The sequence below is a fragment of the Capricornis sumatraensis genome, chromosome 19 (genome assembly GCF_032405125.1).
Source record: "Capricornis sumatraensis isolate serow.1 chromosome 19, serow.2, whole genome shotgun sequence".
In the NCBI taxonomy this organism is placed as follows: domain Eukaryota; kingdom Metazoa; phylum Chordata; class Mammalia; order Artiodactyla; family Bovidae; genus Capricornis; species Capricornis sumatraensis.
In genome coordinates, this window is record NC_091087.1 from 26459453 (window position 1) to 26476586 (window position 17134).

The window sequence follows — 17134 nt, forward strand, 5'->3', positions numbered from 1 at the left end:
CAGCCACAGAGAAAGGGCCAAAAGGTGGTCAAACACGAAAACAAAACTAAGCATTCTCAAGAGAAAGGTTGTAAACAGTGAACCACACAAGAAGTTTCCCAGCCTTTAGGATGGACATTTCCAGGAAGGGGATGTTGAAAACAGGGTCTTACTGTGGGTCTTCTCCCCATAACCTTTTAAACCATTGGAAAATTATGAGCCTAAGCATTCTGGCTCAGAAACCAGTTTTTCCCTCTTCTACCGTGCTCTCAAAGTAGGGCCACTACTCTGAATGAGGGTCAGCACATTTCTTAGCCTCCTTTCCTCTCTGCTGAGACTGAAGGGAGAGGAACAGACCTGTCCCAACGGCATGCCGTGAGCCCTGCAGCATCTCTGAAGCAGAACCCTGTGTTTCCTTACCTCTGGTGCCTAGAATTTCTATCACCTTACGCATATCCAAGATAAACTGGAAGTTTACATCAACCACCCTGGATTTCTAGCTTCTCAAAAAATTCTGAATCCACATTCTTCCGTTTACCACACTCTAAGCTATAACACACCTGGCCCTGTCCACTGCCTCTGCCTGCCTGGCATTTGAGTTCAGGGGAGTTCTGCAGCATCTCGATGCCCCTTCTCTGTCACCGTGCTCCCTGCATCATTACAGAAGCCCCAAGGGGAGGAGTCAGCACCACCTCGCTCTGCTGCAGAGCTCGCCCCATCACCAAGTCCCCTCCCGTGAGTGGGGCAGGGGAGAAAGCATGACCAACACAGGCTTTGATGAGAAGATAAAGGATTTCTGCTTTTATTTCCACTATCTCTGAACGGGCTTCTCACATTACAGCGTTACTTCTCTCCCCTTCTAGGGCACTGCATCAGAGCATGAGGGGCAGAACAAAGAACCAGCCAAGAAGAAAAGGAAAAAAGAAAAGAAATGCCTGAGTTAATGTGAACTTTGGGGATTCTGCTTTCTTTTTACCCAACAAGCAACAATGCCCCCTTGTCCTACTGCCTGCACCTCGTTGGCGTCTTGGTTCTGAACTCAACTGCACCTTCAGTTTAGAGGCAGTCATTCTTGGCAGGCCCTGCTACTGAAAAATGGCTGGCCTGAGGCTAGCCCTTTTGCAAAAAGCAGAGCTGAAAGCCTGAGTTTTAGGAGCCTGCGCTGCCCCGATGAAGCTCCATGGGAGCAAATACAGAGCCTCCAGGCAGGGCTATAGTCCAGGCTGGCTTCATTTCTCCAGGGAACCTTTGGTGAGTTCAATTATCTGGTAAATATCCAGCGCTTCACCTGAAAAATAGTGCAGTTTGTTAGGATGCCCCCTCATGAAGCAGTCAGAAGTGAGAAAAGCTTAATGTTAAGGTCAAAAAGGATTGCCAAGAATGGTAGGGTCATATTTGGGGAGGGTCTGTTTTCTTTATAAAATAAGTTTGTCTTAGATACATTTTAAATAGACTTTAAGCTTTCTAATTTACTTGTTTGGCATTCAGAGCATAATTTTGTCACCTAAGGACACACTGTGACTTTTAAACAATAAATCTTGTTTAAATCTTCTGTGTGTGTGTGGTTGAAGAAAGAAACCAGAGTCAAAACACTTCATTTACTAGGAACACCTTCCTAGAAACACATGCCTTTGTGATCCAAACATTATGCTCACTTTGGACTCAGGGTCTGCTAAAAACCGAAACAGCCCAGTACACAGCACAAGAGGAGGGTTATTAGCCTCTGTTGTCCAAGACCACTTTCTAGTCCGCCTCCCATCCCATGTGTAATAAGGAAGGAAGGTGGTATGCTCACCCTGGGGAATCCCGTATCGCCTTTCCATCCCAGTTGGGTTAGAAGGGGTTTTACAATCCATGGTCACTTCCTTCCTGAGGCACTGGTCAATATCAACTGTACTGAAAAACGCGACTGACTGGGGCAGGTCACTCAGGCCCAGCTTGTGGGCAAACATGCACCTGAAAGAGACCCCATCTCCTTTCAACAGTCGTGTCCCTGCTATAACAAAGGCCCGTCTCTCCAGGAGATGACCTGCAGGGCCTGCCCAGCCAACTCTGTTCAAGCAAAGAAAGCTGAAGGGCTAGCACGGCCCTCCACCCAGCAGCCCAACACCTCCTGCTGAGATACTCGCGTACAACTGTGGACTCAAAACACACCTTTTTTCCCACTTTGGTCAGGAGATGAGGGCAACAGTAGTGATCACTGTAAACATTCATTATATACCCATTAATCAGGACAGGCCACGGTTCCCAAACTGGTTCTTAGTGGCAGATCAACACGGAACTGTAACATCAGTTAATCCAACCATATAAACTAGAGATTTTACTACAAGAAAATTCAACTCAATATGTATACTTGAGCTTCCCTGTTAACAATGTTTTCTGTTTACTAACAATAACAAACTTTTGGCACTTAATAAGTGTTTACAAATGAAAAAGTATCTAAATTTTCTGTGAGTTGAGAAAAGCCTGTCATTTGATTTTCAAAACAAAGGTGTATTCTGAGGGGAGCACAGTTTGAAGACTCTCTCAGCCTACTCCCTGGGCTCTCCCACCTCCTGACCACCCGAGTGATCGAGTCTGGCAATACACTTTCAATCTCCAAAAATCTTTTCTAAATATTGAGCCAGTCTTTTTAAGACTTCTCAGTTTTTAAAAATCAGAGATAAAAGTGGAAACACTTATTCCTGGGGGGATGAAAATTCAGACTCTGCTCAGTGTGGTCCAAGCCCCATGTATCTGGCAGACACTCAGGCCGGAGGAGCCATGGGCCCTGCCTACCTGGTCAGGAGGTTGGTGATTTGCAGGGCGAGGGCTGCGCGGTATCGGTCCTCCTCCCGCACCAGGTAGCGAACCTCATCGTGGATGCTGATGCAGAAGCGCCCGTCAATGGCAAACTCCTCGAACAGCCACTTCATGGCCACAAGCATGAGGTGCAGATAGTCCACCGCGGAACTCTGCACCACCCAGTTCACTCGGCTGGTCATAAACTGGGGAGGGAAGGCACAGGTGAGGAGGGCCAGACCACAAGCAGCTCCCTCCCGAGCAGGAGGCGGCACAGGAGCCCTGCCCTCCCTGAGGGCCCCGTTGCCCCGTTCCGAGGGCAGCGGTACCTCCCCGCGGACAGCACAGGGTTCCAGGGCCCGGCTGATGCGGCAGCCCAGCACCGGGGTACGCGGTATGTCAGATGTGGCAATGCTCTCCAGCTTGTTGAACATTTCTGACTCTGTGCCCCCCATCCAGGCTCGCTCAGCAACCACCTCCCACTTTTTCCATCGCGATCTGGGGAACGAAGAAGGGCAAGCTTTGTGTTCCACCATTATCAGAGCAAACGCACGCCAGCTCTCCCCGGGCCAGCCCAAACCCTCCCACTGACATAAACACACAGAAGGTTCTCACTTCTTCGAAGCTTCTCTCTGGATCTTGCGCAGATCCTTCAGGGAAACCCAGCCATCCTCGGTCCTGTCCACAGGGAGGTCCAACTCCTTCACCAGCCACTCACCCTCATCTGACAGCCGGTACCTGGGAGGCAGCGTCACAACCGTCACTCCCATGGGAATGCCTGTTCTGTGCCAAACCCTGGGCTAGGCGTGTTCAACACCACTCCATTTCCACAACCGCCCTGGGGTCAAAAGGCTCAGAAATGCTAAGTGACTCTGGGATCACACAGCAGGCAGAAGCAGAGCCTAGACAGGATCCCAGGATTCTGTGGGCTACCTGAGGGTAGCCCGATAAAGGACAGGGGACCCCCATTACTGTCCTAAATCTTCAACCCTGCACTGCCCAGTGACCAACAGGTGTCATGTCAGTCCAGCAGGCAGCGAAGGCTACCACCCTGCATTTTGGGGTGGGGGTGGGAAGAGCATTTAAAAAGGCAGAAGACAGGACATACAGCCAGGCCTGGCTCACTCTTCTTGGTCCCCGCTGCCCAGACTCCCAGGTTCACTGTGGCTTCAGACAACACCGGGCTAGTCCCCTGCTGGCCAGTCATGTCACTCACCTGCTCAGAGGTGCCACAGGCTTTCCCCACCCACCCTCAGTCCACATCATGAAGCCTTCAAAGGTCTCCATGACTAAGACCCAGCCGTCTCTGTTGCCACTGCCTTGCCTGCGCCAGTACACGCTACCCTAGTGCATCCCCCCAGCCCCGTCTCCCTCCTCACCTCCCTGGACAACACTCTGCTCCCCCTCTCACTTGCTCTCATGCCCTGTGAGCCTGTGGGTTTGCAAACCCCATACTACTGTTTATTCTGCAGGAGCAGAGCAGGCACCCTGCAACCCCTCAGTGATAACAAATGCACAGCTTTATGAGGAAAACGGACTGTGAAGCGAGCACACATCAAAACCAAAGGACAACCCACCTGAAGCTACGTCAGAGATCATATGAGGGCTCAGGCAACAGGAAGGTCAAAAAAACAGGCGCAGCAAAGACAATAAAGCAAGCCTGAGGCCCAGAGATGGAGAAGGGAGGGGACACTCACCGGCGGAGGCCCTTGGTGACCGCATACATCTGCTGGGCCTTCTCAGCCGCCTCCTGCCGCGTGAGTCGGTGGTTGAACTGCATGAGCAGGCGCTCAGCAAAGGGCTGCCCGGCCCCATAGATGCGGCCGTAGTTGATGATCTTGGCATGCTCGCGGCTGATGCCCACGGTGGCCGCTGTCTTGCTGTGCAGATCGGTGCCCCTGCTCTTCCTACCCTGCAGGGTCATCCAGCCGAAGGCCGTGCAGCCTGGGGGCAGGGCGACAGCGAGAGAGGCGGCTTTGGAAGTGCTCCACTGGCCAGACATCAGGCCGCCTCCACTCTGCTCCAGCCCTGGCTCCCGCTTACCGTGCATGCCGGCAAAGTGGGCGTCTCCCAGCACAGCTGCGATCCATAGCTCCTGGGAGTCCACGTCGGCACCCACGAGGACGTAACCGGGCGGGGCCTGCACCATGGCCTTCAACTCACTGCCTACGCGGTCAGGCTGTGGGAAGAGGGAGGTCATACCCCATGTAGGTGGCCGGTGAGACTCCTCTCGCTCACCCCGGGGCCTGACTAGACTGAGATGTGGTGGCCCTTCCCAAGGGCGTGGTTTTAGGGAATGCAGCCAGCTCTGCCAGCTCTAGGTAAAGATCCCCTGCCCCATGCCTGGCTCACACTCAGCCCCATGGAGACACCACAAAAGCTGTGCCATGCATGCCTGGCCAGGAGCAGGTGCCCAGAACTTATCTGCCCAACAAATGGAAGGGCTGTGATGCCAGATTTGGTCTTGAGTCCCACCAGACTCAGATCTTAGTACAGGCCCATTGCAACCCCAGCTTCTTAAGACAGGAGAGGAAGGCCAGGGAGACCAGACGCACAAAGAGCACGCACCCGGGCATTGCTGGCAGTGAGCCACGTGGGCTCCACGGCCCGTCGAGTGATGGTGCCGGCCGTCACCACCTGGGGCAGGATAGCCCCGTAGCGGCCTTCCTCATCGTAGCTGGCATGCCTGTGGGGGTGTCGGGGGGAAGAACCTGAATCTCCGCAGCTGGCTTTGGTCTTAGGACCCGCCTCACTCAGCTGTCCTGTTCCCACAACCCCGATAGGACATACCTGGTCACGGCCCGGGGCAGCGCAGACCGGGGCAGCCACACCACCATCTGGGAGCTGTGGGGACACGCTGCTGAGCACCACCACGGGGGCAGGAGCCACCCCCTCACGACACAGCTCTCAACCCCCTTGCTCTGCTGCATGCCCTCCGTGCCCGGCCTCAACCCTCTCCACTGACCTGACTTGGGCTGGGCCCTGCCATCTACCACCCAGGAGCACAAGCCCTCAGGGAGACGGCCAGGCAGCTGAGGCCGCTTCTGCCCGCATCCCGGGGTGCCCATGAGGCACCCTGCTTCAGCCCGGCCACCACTGCCTCCTCCACGCTCAGGGCAGGCGTCAGCAGCCCTGGCCAGACTCTCCTCACAGGAGCGTGCTGCTGGCAGCCACCTCCGCCGTGGAGCTAGACTTTGATCCATCTGCCATTCCCAGCCTAGGATCCAGCCCCCAACACAGCTTACAGGCCACTAGCCCTTCCCAGAAGGGGCCGCACAGGGCTGGGAGAGGCCTTCGGGGACCTACAGTACCACTCTTCTTACGTAACAAGGAAACTGAAGCTGGAGAGGGAAAGAGCCTGGCCCATGGGCGCACAGCACCAGGACCACAGAGAGCCTGGCCTCCAGACTGGGCGAGCCCTTTACTGTAGTACAGGCTGTCGGGGCCAGGGGTTGTGGGGGTGGGGAGCGGGGAGGGGAAGGGATCCCAGGAGAGCAGTGACCTGGTCAGAGGCATGGATAGCAACAAGTCTCTGCCCTCCCCGACAGCCCACCTGATACGCTTATGGGCGTTCCTCCAAAATGAGATCATCTTATTGATTTCCAAGGCCCGGGGCCCGCTGGCGCCTCCCGGGCCAGCCTGCAGGCTGCCGTCCTCCATCTTGGGCAGGAAGTCTTTGGCGAAGGGGCTGCCCACATTGCAGCTATTGCCATCCTGTGGAGGGCAAAGAAGGTGGGGTCTGGAGGCGTGTGGCAGATCCCCAGTGCCCGAGGCACTGCCCGACACTGAGCCCAGACTGCCCCACGAGCAAAGCAGTCTGGGGCAAATCCCTGATTGCAACATACATACACACACAGGCGCGTGCATACACACACACATTCACACACAGGCGAACACCCAGCCCCCTCCCAGGAACAGCCACCAGTCACCAGATGTGGCACTAGGCCCGACACGCCCCATGTCAGTTTTCTCTTTTTTCTCGCCCTATGTCATTTAATTCTGCCACCAGACCCCTTGCCACTCAATTTTTAGAAGAAAAACAAAGGCTCAAAGACATCCCTGGTGGCTCAGATGATAATCTGCCTGCAGTGCAGGAGACCCAGGTTCAATCCCTGTGGGGAAGATCCCTTGGAGAAGGAAATGGAAACCCACTCCAGTATTCTTGCCTGGAGAACCCCATGGACAGAGGAGCCTGGCGGGTCACAAAGAGATGCCTGATGTCATTTTTCTCTTTTTTCTAGCCCTATGTCATTTAACTGTGCCACCAGGCCCCTTGCCACCCAATTTTTAGAAGCAAAACAAAGGCTCACAGAGATGGCAACTTTTGTCCAAGATCATGCTCTGCCCCTCTACTCCTGGCATTCCCACAGCAAGGCCGTCTCCTGGTTTGAGTCACTCTGCAGGCCTACTATGTGCCCCAAGTGCAGCAAGAACACCACGAAACAGGGTGTGAACCAGCACACACACCTTGTGAGGCAGCTTGAAGAACCAGCAGCCAGGGATATCCACGTCGTTATAGGGTCCGTTGCCATGGTGATAAGCTGGCTGGCTGGCTTTGGGGCCACCAGCAGCAGTCTGTGGGGGCCACACACCTATATCAGGCCCTGTTCCAGCACCTGCATTCAGCGAGGGCCATGGGGTAGGGGTGGGAAAAGGGCCTGAAACGGCATGCAGCTGGGAAACGACAGGATGGCCACGCGGTCTCAGGCTCCCTCTCGGGCCTCCAACAAGGGTGGGGCTGCCCAAGGGCATGGCGGTCATCTCCCAGCCCCGCAAAACCTTGGGAACTGAGGGGGAAAGCACTACCTGGGCGCAAAAGGAGGACGTGGCTAGCCAGCACCCACCCAGAGAAGCCCTGAGCAGGCGCCCAGCTCACCGGAGCTAGCGGTTGACCTGGAACTGCCTCTCGAGAGTTCTCCATCTTTGCCTCAGCCTCCACTTCCAAGCAGCCCAATTCTTCCACCTGGAGGGGCCCAGGTACCAAGCGAGTAAAGCGGGGGGCAGGGCTGGCCCACGTCCGCCAGCCCCACTCTGGGGTGAGTGAGCAGACGAGTGCCTCTGGCGCCTGGCCCCCACCCAGAGGCTGCCCCGTCCTGGAGCCAGCGCCGCCCTCACCGTCTGCCACATGGCGCCACTGTCGGACAGCAGGAACTCCTCGGCCAGGTCTGCCCGCGGCGGCTCCAGCTGCTGCTTCCCCTGTTCAAGACAGTGCTTCCTGTACAGGGACTCGATGGCTCTGCACAGAGAACGGCAGCCGCAGCCTGATTACCGCGGGCCCCCTCCGGGCCAGGCCGCCGCTGGGTGCCTTCCACCGTTCCCCGTTCAGTCCCCGGAAGCAGATCTGAGGCAGGAATGGACAGCATGCTCCCTGGCTCACAGACAGCGAGTGACAAGCTGCGAACGACAGCGCGCTGCTGGCAGGCTGGGCGTCGAGGCCCGGGCCGACTCAGGAGAAGAGCGTGCGGGGAGCAGGCCAGCAGGGAGTCAGGGCCAGGCCCGCCCCAGGCTGGCTCCTGCCCGCGCACCCACTCTTCAGCTCACAGGCGCAGGCGACCCCCATCCCTCTGTCCTCAGGCCCCACAGGCGGGTCAGACTGCCCTGCCGAGCCAGGACCCTCAATTCTGGGCCACTTCACACACTATGGCTTCTCCCCAGCACCTGCCTGTCAAAAGCTCAAGGGTTTGGGTTCTCAGACAAGAGACTAACTTCCCCATGGCCTTTTCTTCTGCCAGCTCTAAAAGGAAGATAACCACCCTGTCTCATGCAGCTGCCTGGGGAACAAACGAGGGAAGCACCGTAAAGGATTAACACAGAATATAACCAGTGCTCAATACACGATACTCAAAGGAGGCACACAAAGTCCGTGGACCCATCACGTTCAACAGCCCTCCAGCCTGCCCTCTACGTGTTCCTGTGCAGGCAGCCGGGCTGCACGCTCCTTAGCAGGGCCTTAGCCCTTCCCACTCAAACCCCATGCCCTCAACTCCACAGGCTCGGAGGCCTGGACAGAAAGACTGCCATCAAAAGAGAACTAGAAGCCAGACGCTCCGACTCAGGCTCCTCACCCTAGCCTGAGCTGGGCTTGGCCTCTCCAACAAGGGGAAGGGTCCCGAGATGCCAGCCCCTTCCTCCCCGAGCCAGAGCCTTACGTGTGGGGGCAGGCCACCCCAGCCGATGTGGGGGCACTGCCGGCCGGCACCCGAGCCAGGTTGTCCCGCCGCCCGGGCACCAGATAGCCCCAGCCATGCTGCTCCGAGTAGTGCAGGGGGAAGCCGTCCCAGGTCAGCGCCATGAGCTTAGGTGTGACCCGCATCTGGAGGCTGAGGAGACTGGGGCCAGGGGTCCACGCAGGGTCATCGAGCCGGGGACACAGCTTCCGATACCACCTACACCGCCAGCAGAGAGCGTGTCACAGCAGTCAGGGGAGGACAGCGTGTAACGAGGAAGGCTCTCTCCATCCATGACAATGCCCAACAATCCCAAGGCCTGCTGGTGACCTCAGCCTGACATCACCACCCCCTCCCTCTGGGACTCAGCCAGGACCCCCATGGAGGCCCCTAGAATAATTCAAATATCCCCCAAGGACAGATCCTCTGTCAGCCCCCTGTTCCAGGACCCATACACACTGCCCAGGGCAGGACTCCTCGCCAAGCTCCACTTCACCAGGGAAACTGCCCAGAGCAGTGCACCGGTCTGCCCGTCTGCTGCTCCAGAAGCACACCAGGGCCTCCAGCGCTCCATCCCTCAAGGGCTGCTCACCAGAGCCAATGCCAGAGCGAGGCAAGTGAGGCACTCAGGGCACAGATTCAAGGTGGCCTCCTCTCAGGGAAACACAAAATTGGCCCCTTGCTGTTCAGTCTGGATGCCCCTATTTTCCCATCTCTGCCACTTTGTGGGGCAAGAATGAAGGTCATCTCCTCAAGGAAGCCTTCCTTGATTTTCCCAGGCAGAGTTTTAGGTTCTGCCTCGACACTGATGACTCTCCTGTCTCATGATGGATATCAACTCCAGCGCAGGCTGGCTCTTCCCAGGGAGAAGCTACTAGAAAGGAGTTGTGCTTCTCCTTGCCCCTCAGAGGCTGCAGTAAGGCCCAGAGCCCAGCAGGCGCTTAGTGCACTTGTAGTGAACAAGCCCAGTGACCCGGGGGTGAGAGCAGGACCAGGAGAAGGCAGGAACAAGTGGCAGCAGGTTAGCAGGGCGCATATGCATGCTACCCGCTGTGCTGGGGCCCGGAATACGGCTGTCTCGGGGTGGAGGGAGCGATAGGGGGGCTTCTGGCCGTGTGAGGGGAAGAGCTCACCCTGGGTGTCCAGGAAGGTGCTGGGGCCGCTGGGGCAGGAGCTCTGTGGTCCCCCTCAGCTGCTCCAAGCAGGTGCGGGCTGTGACGCCTCGCTGGAACTCTTCCTCCTCACTGGGGGGGCCGGGGTCTGCACAGGGCAGGGAGGACAATCAGGACCGGGGAAGGGTATCTCAGAAAGACCCTCCCAGGACCTGCCCAGCGGTCCAGTCCAGTGGTTCGAACTCTGTGCTTCCAACGCAGGGGGCATGGGTTCTCCTCTGGAAGGCTGGAGCCACCACTGCCAAGGGACCCCCGGGTCCCAGGCCCTTCCCAGGGGCCCTCCCTTCCCCGCCTCCCGCCCATGTTCCCCACCTTCCTGATCCCTGGGGTCCCCAGGGGCGTCAGCCCCCTCGACAGGCAACTTGCTGGCTGCAGCCGGCTCCCTCCTCTTCCCCTTCTTCGCCTTCTTCTGCTTGAACTCCTGCACGTCCCACTCCAGGTCCCAGAGCCAGGGGTCCTCTTTGTACCTGCACAGCCAGTTCCCCAGGGCAGGGCTAAGGCCACGCCAGAGGCCAGGTCTCCCGCTGCCTGGCCCCTGCAGGGGGACCCTGCCCACCCAAGGGCCTGGCTACCTCTCTCCCGAGAGCAACTGGCAGGCGTCGTTGGCCAGGTCCATCAGCGACTTCTTCATCTCCCGCTGGAGCTCCTCGTAGGTGCCCTGTGCCTCCGCCAGGTAACGCTCCCAGTTCTGGTTGACGGGCAGGTAGGAGACACCCATCTCCAACATGCCAGCCAGAGTCACTGGGTGGGGACACCTTCAGGACAAACACCAGGGCTGCCATAAATGACCACGGGAGGCAAGGCTCTGGCTCAAACCCTGAGCCAGCCTGGCAATCCTCAACCCAACCACCCACATCAGAGAGACAGGGGTTTAAACTCCAGCTCCCTCCTATTTCCCAGCCATGAGACCCTGCATAAATGACTTCATCTCTCTGAGCCAACGTTCCTTCATCTATAAAATGGGGACAGTATCATTCCGTCCTCAGGGATAATGTGAGGATGACAGCTCACAACAGTGGAGGTGGCTGCCACCTGCTGAGTAATGACCAGGAGCCAGACACTGTGTTAACAACTCCATACACACGAAGTGTCATACCAGAGCCTTACAACTGGAGCAGCCAAGCATGCCTGTGTGTGCTTCACAGACAAGACCACTGAGGCCCAGAGAAACCAAGTGCCTTGCCCAAGGTCCTCTGAGCTGGACCGGACAATTAAGATCAGAACCGGGTTTGGCTGAGGCTTCCAATTCTGACCGCATCATCAGACTGACTCACTAGGACACATAACCAAGATGGACGTGAAGCCCTTAGCTCAGGATCTGGGTTCAGAGAGGGCGCTGAGCGGACCATGAATAAGCACAGCCTGGGTCCTCCCCTCTGGGACTCTGTAGACACCCCAGAGTCCAAGGGCCAGGTGGCCAGCCCTGGACAGAGCAGCTCTATGCTCTCGGGCCAGAAAGGCTGAGGGCCCCAGCCTGAGAAAGGCCCAGCAGTACCACCGGGAACCCACTGACCCCCAGGGGTTCCCAGAGGGGCACTCCCTCACCTCTCCAGGAAGAGCGGAAGCTGCTGCTGGAAAACCTCATAGGTGGCCCACACGTCCTGGGCACAGTACTGCATCAGGTCCTGGCACAGGCGACAGGAAGGTGCAGGGTGCGCAGTCATCCCACTGCTGCCGCTGGGGCCCAGGGTCAGGTGAGGCAGCTACACTCCCAGGGTCTCTCGGGGCCTGCCCCTGCCCGCACCCCCAGAGCACCCTGACCCCCCACCATACCTGGAAGTTCTCACGGATGTCCTTCATGTTGCCCTTGACAAACAGCTCGCGGGGCTCCTTCTCCAGGCGAGGCCCCCCCACGTAGAGGCCGTGCACGTCTGCCAGGTTATTGACACTGCTGATGTCCAGCCAGTCCCAGGACGAGATCTGGGGGCCAGAGCAAGGGACATGGCAGGTCAGCGTGGCCTTGAGCCAGATAGGCAGGCTTATGACGGGGTCCCCCCACGCCCACTGTACCCTCACCGTTGGGCCGTTGGCTCTGCTCTGGGACTTCTGGCCTCGTTGAGCAGGGGGCCGGGCCTTATGCTTGCCCTGCTTGGCGGCCATCCACAGACTGCGCTGGAAGCTGCTCAGCCCTGAGATGGCCATGTGCATGCTCATGGTGTCCAGGAAGCGCATGCGGGAACCCTGAGGAGTGGGGAGAGGCTGCAGCAGACGGGCCTGCCCACCTCACCTTAGTGCTTCAGCCCACCAGCCCCACCACAGCCCTCCTCCCAGCACACAGCTGGATGCTCAAGATGCAGTGTCTTCAAACTTGCTCGTGCTTATTCCTCCACCTGTGAGGGGCCTGCCTTCTAGATCCTAGCCACCCTGGAAGGCACAGGCCAGGCTCAGTCCCAACACAAGGCCCATCCCAGCAACAGCACTGAGAGGCACCTTGGGAACAGAGGGGCCTAAACCAAGCCTTCCATGCTATCAGGCTTGGCTGCCCCGCCCTGCCACTCACCAGATACGAAGCCCTGGGCAAATTAACAAGGCTGTCCAAGCCTCAGCATCTGCAGCTGGAGGCCAAGGCTGCTCCCACCTGCCCCACCTCCTGGGGCACTTTCCACAAACTCAAGAAGTGCCTCCACTATGGTTCTGACATGTGCACTGTTCAAACTCTCTCAGCAATCCTATGATGCAACTTCTGCTATCTCCCTCTTTTTACAAAAGAAGAAACTGATGCTCAGGGGTGTCAAGAAGCACATGCTGCTCACCAGTGGCTGAGGCAGGACGTGTGCCCAGGCTGTGGGGCCCATGGCCTCCAAAGCCCAGGTCAAGTTCTAAAATGCCGCACACAGACAAGGGCCATTAGTACTGTGAGAGCTCAGGTCCTGTGCCAGGGATCCTGGGGACCCACGAGCTGGGCACAGGGACCATGGGCAGGGCTGGTCAACAGGGGGCCCTGGAGTTGCTACAAAGGCGATGGAGGCACTAGCCAGGACATGCAGTCCTTCCCCAGCCACTGAGAGCCGGGCTCTGAGCCCACCCTGAGCCAGGACCTACACTCAGCCCTAGGATCCTCACCTGGATCAAGTACTGCTCCCGGATGTGGGCTCGGTCGAAGGATACATTGTGCCCCACCACTAACCGCTCCTGCTGGTCTCGCTGAGCGGGGCCGCCGGCACCGGCAGGGACCTCCAGGGGAATGAGGTCAGCCGGCGACAGCTGGCTGGTCCAAGAGTAACGCTCTTCCACCAGCCGCCGGCTGCACCAGGAATACCTGAGGAGGTGAGAGGCGGGCAGGCTCAGCCCAGAGACGTGCATGCCCCGCTCCACAAGCCCCACTGCACACCTTCCACCACATGCAGGTCCTGCACTAGCAGCTGGGAACACAAGGGGGACGAGGTCTCCTAACCCTCACAGAGCTGGAGGTCGGGTGGGGGGCTGTCGGGGGCCGTGCTGGGAGTGAGGAGGAGTTACAAAGCCTTCTTTACTTCTCCACCTCCACAGAGAGGAAGGCAGCTACGCGCCACAGTCCCCAGTGTCCCGGACGGGCATGCAGCCTGGCCGTCAAGATGTCTGTTAGGTCCGGGGCTCACCAAGTCGGTGCTTGGCTCTGAGGTATCTTAATGAATGTTACCGACCCCTCACATCTATGAGCACGAAACAGCTCATGTTCAAAGAGCTAATAAAGGGGACAGACAATTATAAAGTCATAACTTTTACAATTATAAAATTATAAAGTTCCAAAGTGGAACTTTAATTGAAAGTGGCAAAAAAAAAAAAGACAAATGCTGCACATGTGTACAGGATGAATCATCTGACGGCTGGAAAGATTCTGAAGGATGAAGAGCAAGTCACGCACCTTGTAGAAGGTGCTGGGCCTCTGAGCAACCACCCTCAGTGACAGACCAAGGAAAGTGCCAGAAAGGAGGAGATGTATGCACATGTTCTAGAAGTATGTGCTGGAGCTGGGGGGTGGGGTGGACAGGGGGTGAGTGCTGTCTGTTGGGGGCCTGACACTGACTCGGGAAAAGGTTGGAGTTTGCTCAAGATCCACAAGGATAAGTTGTGGGGAAATGGCCACTGAGCAAAAAGCCTCTTGTGAACCATGGATCACGCCAAAGGGTCAAGGCCACTCAGCACCAAAGTGAGTGACGAGGCCACCTGTGTGGCCACCACAGCTGCAAACAAGCTCCCTGTGTCCCTATGGAGGGGAGGAGGGGTTATCTGTCACAACAATTAATGACAAACGTAAAACTAGTTTCTCTCGGGGAGGGCATTACCAGCAAAAAGTGGTTCCTAATTTTAAACCTGGTGAGATCTAACCCACACCCCAAATGATGGGAAAACGCTCAGGAACTCGAGTTGCAACCTCCTTCCCTCTCAATTCAGCATGTCAAAGCCCTTAATAACACGGAAGAAAAGGCTGAAGGATGTCAAATATCAGAGGCTACGGGGATGATAGGGACTTTGGTTGCAATAAAAAGCCAGACTGGTGTCAAGATCGGGGTCTGCAGCTGTGCATGAGAGCCATCTTGTTAAATTTTTGTGACAAAAAAGAAAGCCAAAATGCAAACACCTTTGGCATATTTAAGATGAGTCAGAACCAACCAACACTACACTTTCCCTGTGAGCCTCAGCTTGCCACTGACAGCCTGTGCAATGTCCCTCCGGTCTGATGACCAAACCCCTCACCTGCAGCCTTTGGGAAGCTGCCCTCTGGCCTGTGCAAGGCTTCTCCCTTCCACCGGAATCTGTGGGCTGCTCAGGCATCTGACGTTACACAGCCAGGTGCCAGGGATGTGCCGAAGTTAAGTGGGCTGCTGTCAGGGCCCCAGCCTCCCACTCCCCACCACAGTCAGGCTCCCAGGAGGAAGGCCCTGTATGAGCCCGGTCCTTGGTAATGACTTCCACTGCCAGGCAAACTGAGCGGCGCCCCCTAGTACCACTGGCAAGAATGGTATGAGAATGAGAGAATGATGGAAAGGACAGGAAGAGAAAGAGGTGAACAGTCCGGAGAGGAAGAAGAGACAAGAAAAAGGGGACTAGAGGTAAACTGGCCAAGAATGACCCAAAGATCGAAAAACAGTTCTTATCACTGGTTTCCTAATTTCCTTTCAGCCACCACAGCCTACTTTATTTTCTCAAATGATGGACAGTATTCCCTCTAGTTTGACCATCAAGTTACATAGTAAGCTCTGAGATTCTCATCTTAACTGGAACTAATCAATAAGGAATCATCTGGTTTTGCTCTTTTCAGCCGTTAATGCCTACCTTATCTATTTAGCCATGTTTTCACCATTTTCAACTGCATATTTAACATTTCGCAGCTTTCTTTACAAAGATGTAGCTTCCAATAGGAATAAAGAAACTGCCAACTTTTTTTTTTGCTGGCCATGCCTGAAAGCATTAAGGTTGTAAATAGTATTTTAATCCTGGAATGAAGAATAAAAAAGGGGAGAAACAGTACTGCCATCATTGTTTGAAAAAGAAACTTGAGTAGCACTTAGAAAGTTACTCAAAAAGAAAAGAGTGACTGGATATACATTTGGGGGACCAAAATGCCTGCAGGCCTACTTGGGAGGCTAGGGGATGGAAGAAGTGTTTCTCAACCAGGGGTGGTCAGCAAGGTGTTAGCTGAGGGGAGGGGTATTTGGAAACTGAAATGGGGCGGGATTTGGTCTGGCACTTAAGGGAGCAGCTGGGGACGCTAAGTGTCTTATACTGCCTGGGACATTCCCATCAAAGGGAAGTTTCTCCTGCCCAAAATAACCACTGACATCCCCAAATAGAAACACTGTTCAAATGTCTTAGACTAACTTTTCAGGAAGCTATTAGGGGAAGGGGTAAAGGAATCAAATCAAGGTCATCTCAACTGGTCTCCCAGTCAGCCTCAAGTACAACATATTACTGGGGCTCTGCTGAGCCCGTCACCACCTGACACTTGCTAGGGTGTCCTTTACCATCCTACACCTTCCCCACCAGAAAGTAAGCTCTATCAAAGCTGGGGTCGAGCTGATTGCAGTCCCTGGAAACTCCCCTGCCAGACACAGAGTGGGGGCCCCCCACGTGGGCTCAAGTCCCCTGACCCTGGCCCCTCCCTACTCACCAGGCCGAGGGGGATATGGCCACCGCCAACGTGGGGCAGGTTCCCTCTGCCAAGCAGACCTCCACGTCGAACACCAGGGCCCGCTCCTCGGGGATGGCCACGGGTTCGGCCTCCCCCGCGGGGCCGTACCGGGTCCAGCCCTCCGCCCAGGCCCAGCTCGGGGGCCGCGGGGGCAGCTGCGCCTGCAAGAGCGAGTTGGCCGCCTCCAGGTAGGGCAGGCTCTGCTTCTGCGCCAGGAGGCGGAAGTGCTGGTCCAGGCTGCCCCCGAGGAGGGGCGGCAGGCGCAGCTCCACGTCGGGCAAGGGCGCGGCCGGCTGCCCCCAGAGCCCGTGCTTCTGCAGGTGCTCCACGCTGCGGCGCACCGCGGCCTCGTCGGGCCTCTCCCCGCCGGGCCCGAAGATCTGCTCGTGGAGCCCTCTCGAGAGCATTTGGATGTGCAAGGGGTTGTGCCGCAGCTGCCCGCCCACCGAGGATGGCACAGGCTGCTGCGGCGGCGGCCCGTCGCTGGGGACGGGGTCGGAGGCGGAGCTGGAGACCCAACGTCCCGGAGCTGGAACCAGGCCTGGCCCGACGGTGGCGCCGGCCACCTTCCTCCAGAGCAGGCGGCTCATGGTGGGTGCAGGCAGCCCCCCGGTGGGCGTCAGGACACCTGGCTTTGGGCTCCAGCTTGGCAGCGTTCACTGGCTGAGAGACGTGGAGAGGGACACGTCCTGTCTCCGCTTTCCTGCCAGGGAAACGGTTCTGACCATGCCTGCCTTCCACCCACAAATCCTAAAGGAGACAGATGATGTAGTGTTAGCAACTACATGTAAGCACCTGCGATCTTAACAGCCCTCCTTCCGCGAGCCCTGCCTGCGTCCCAAAGCAGGGTGCCAGGCGCCTTTAGGTTGCATGTTCTCAGTTAATCAAGCAACCTTGGGAAATACCAATACCCCTCGGAAAAC

The 17134-nt window shown here is 56.9% G+C and overlaps 2 protein-coding genes across 3 annotated transcripts in view; one reads left to right on the forward strand and one right to left on the reverse strand.

Annotated features, from left to right (window-relative positions):
- Positions 1-1486, forward strand: part of FANCI (FA complementation group I) — a 60304-nt gene extending 58818 nt beyond the window's left edge. For both annotated transcript variants that reach the window (XM_068991479.1, XM_068991480.1), the window contains one exon: positions 843-1486. In XM_068991479.1, coding sequence (XP_068847580.1) covers positions 843-923 — 81 coding nt within the window. In that variant the 3' untranslated portion in view covers positions 924-1486. The remainder of the gene's footprint in view (positions 1-842) is intronic.
- Positions 793-16925, reverse strand: POLG (DNA polymerase gamma, catalytic subunit). The gene is made up of 22 exons (XM_068991478.1): positions 16191-16925; positions 13163-13358; positions 12116-12280; positions 11873-12019; positions 11645-11724; positions 10672-10854; positions 10412-10566; positions 10061-10187; positions 8910-9146; positions 7876-7996; positions 7637-7723; positions 7228-7335; positions 6314-6474; positions 5551-5604; positions 5329-5446; positions 4804-4939; positions 4458-4704; positions 3376-3498; positions 3090-3258; positions 2758-2966; positions 1775-1935; positions 793-1267 (listed from the first exon to the last, which is right to left on the reverse strand). The coding sequence occupies exons 1-22, from the start codon at positions 16799-16801 to the stop codon at positions 1209-1211; spliced, it is 3654 nt and encodes a 1217-aa protein (XP_068847579.1). The 5' UTR covers positions 16802-16925; the 3' UTR covers positions 793-1208.
- Positions 16926-17134: the final 209 nt, after the last annotated feature.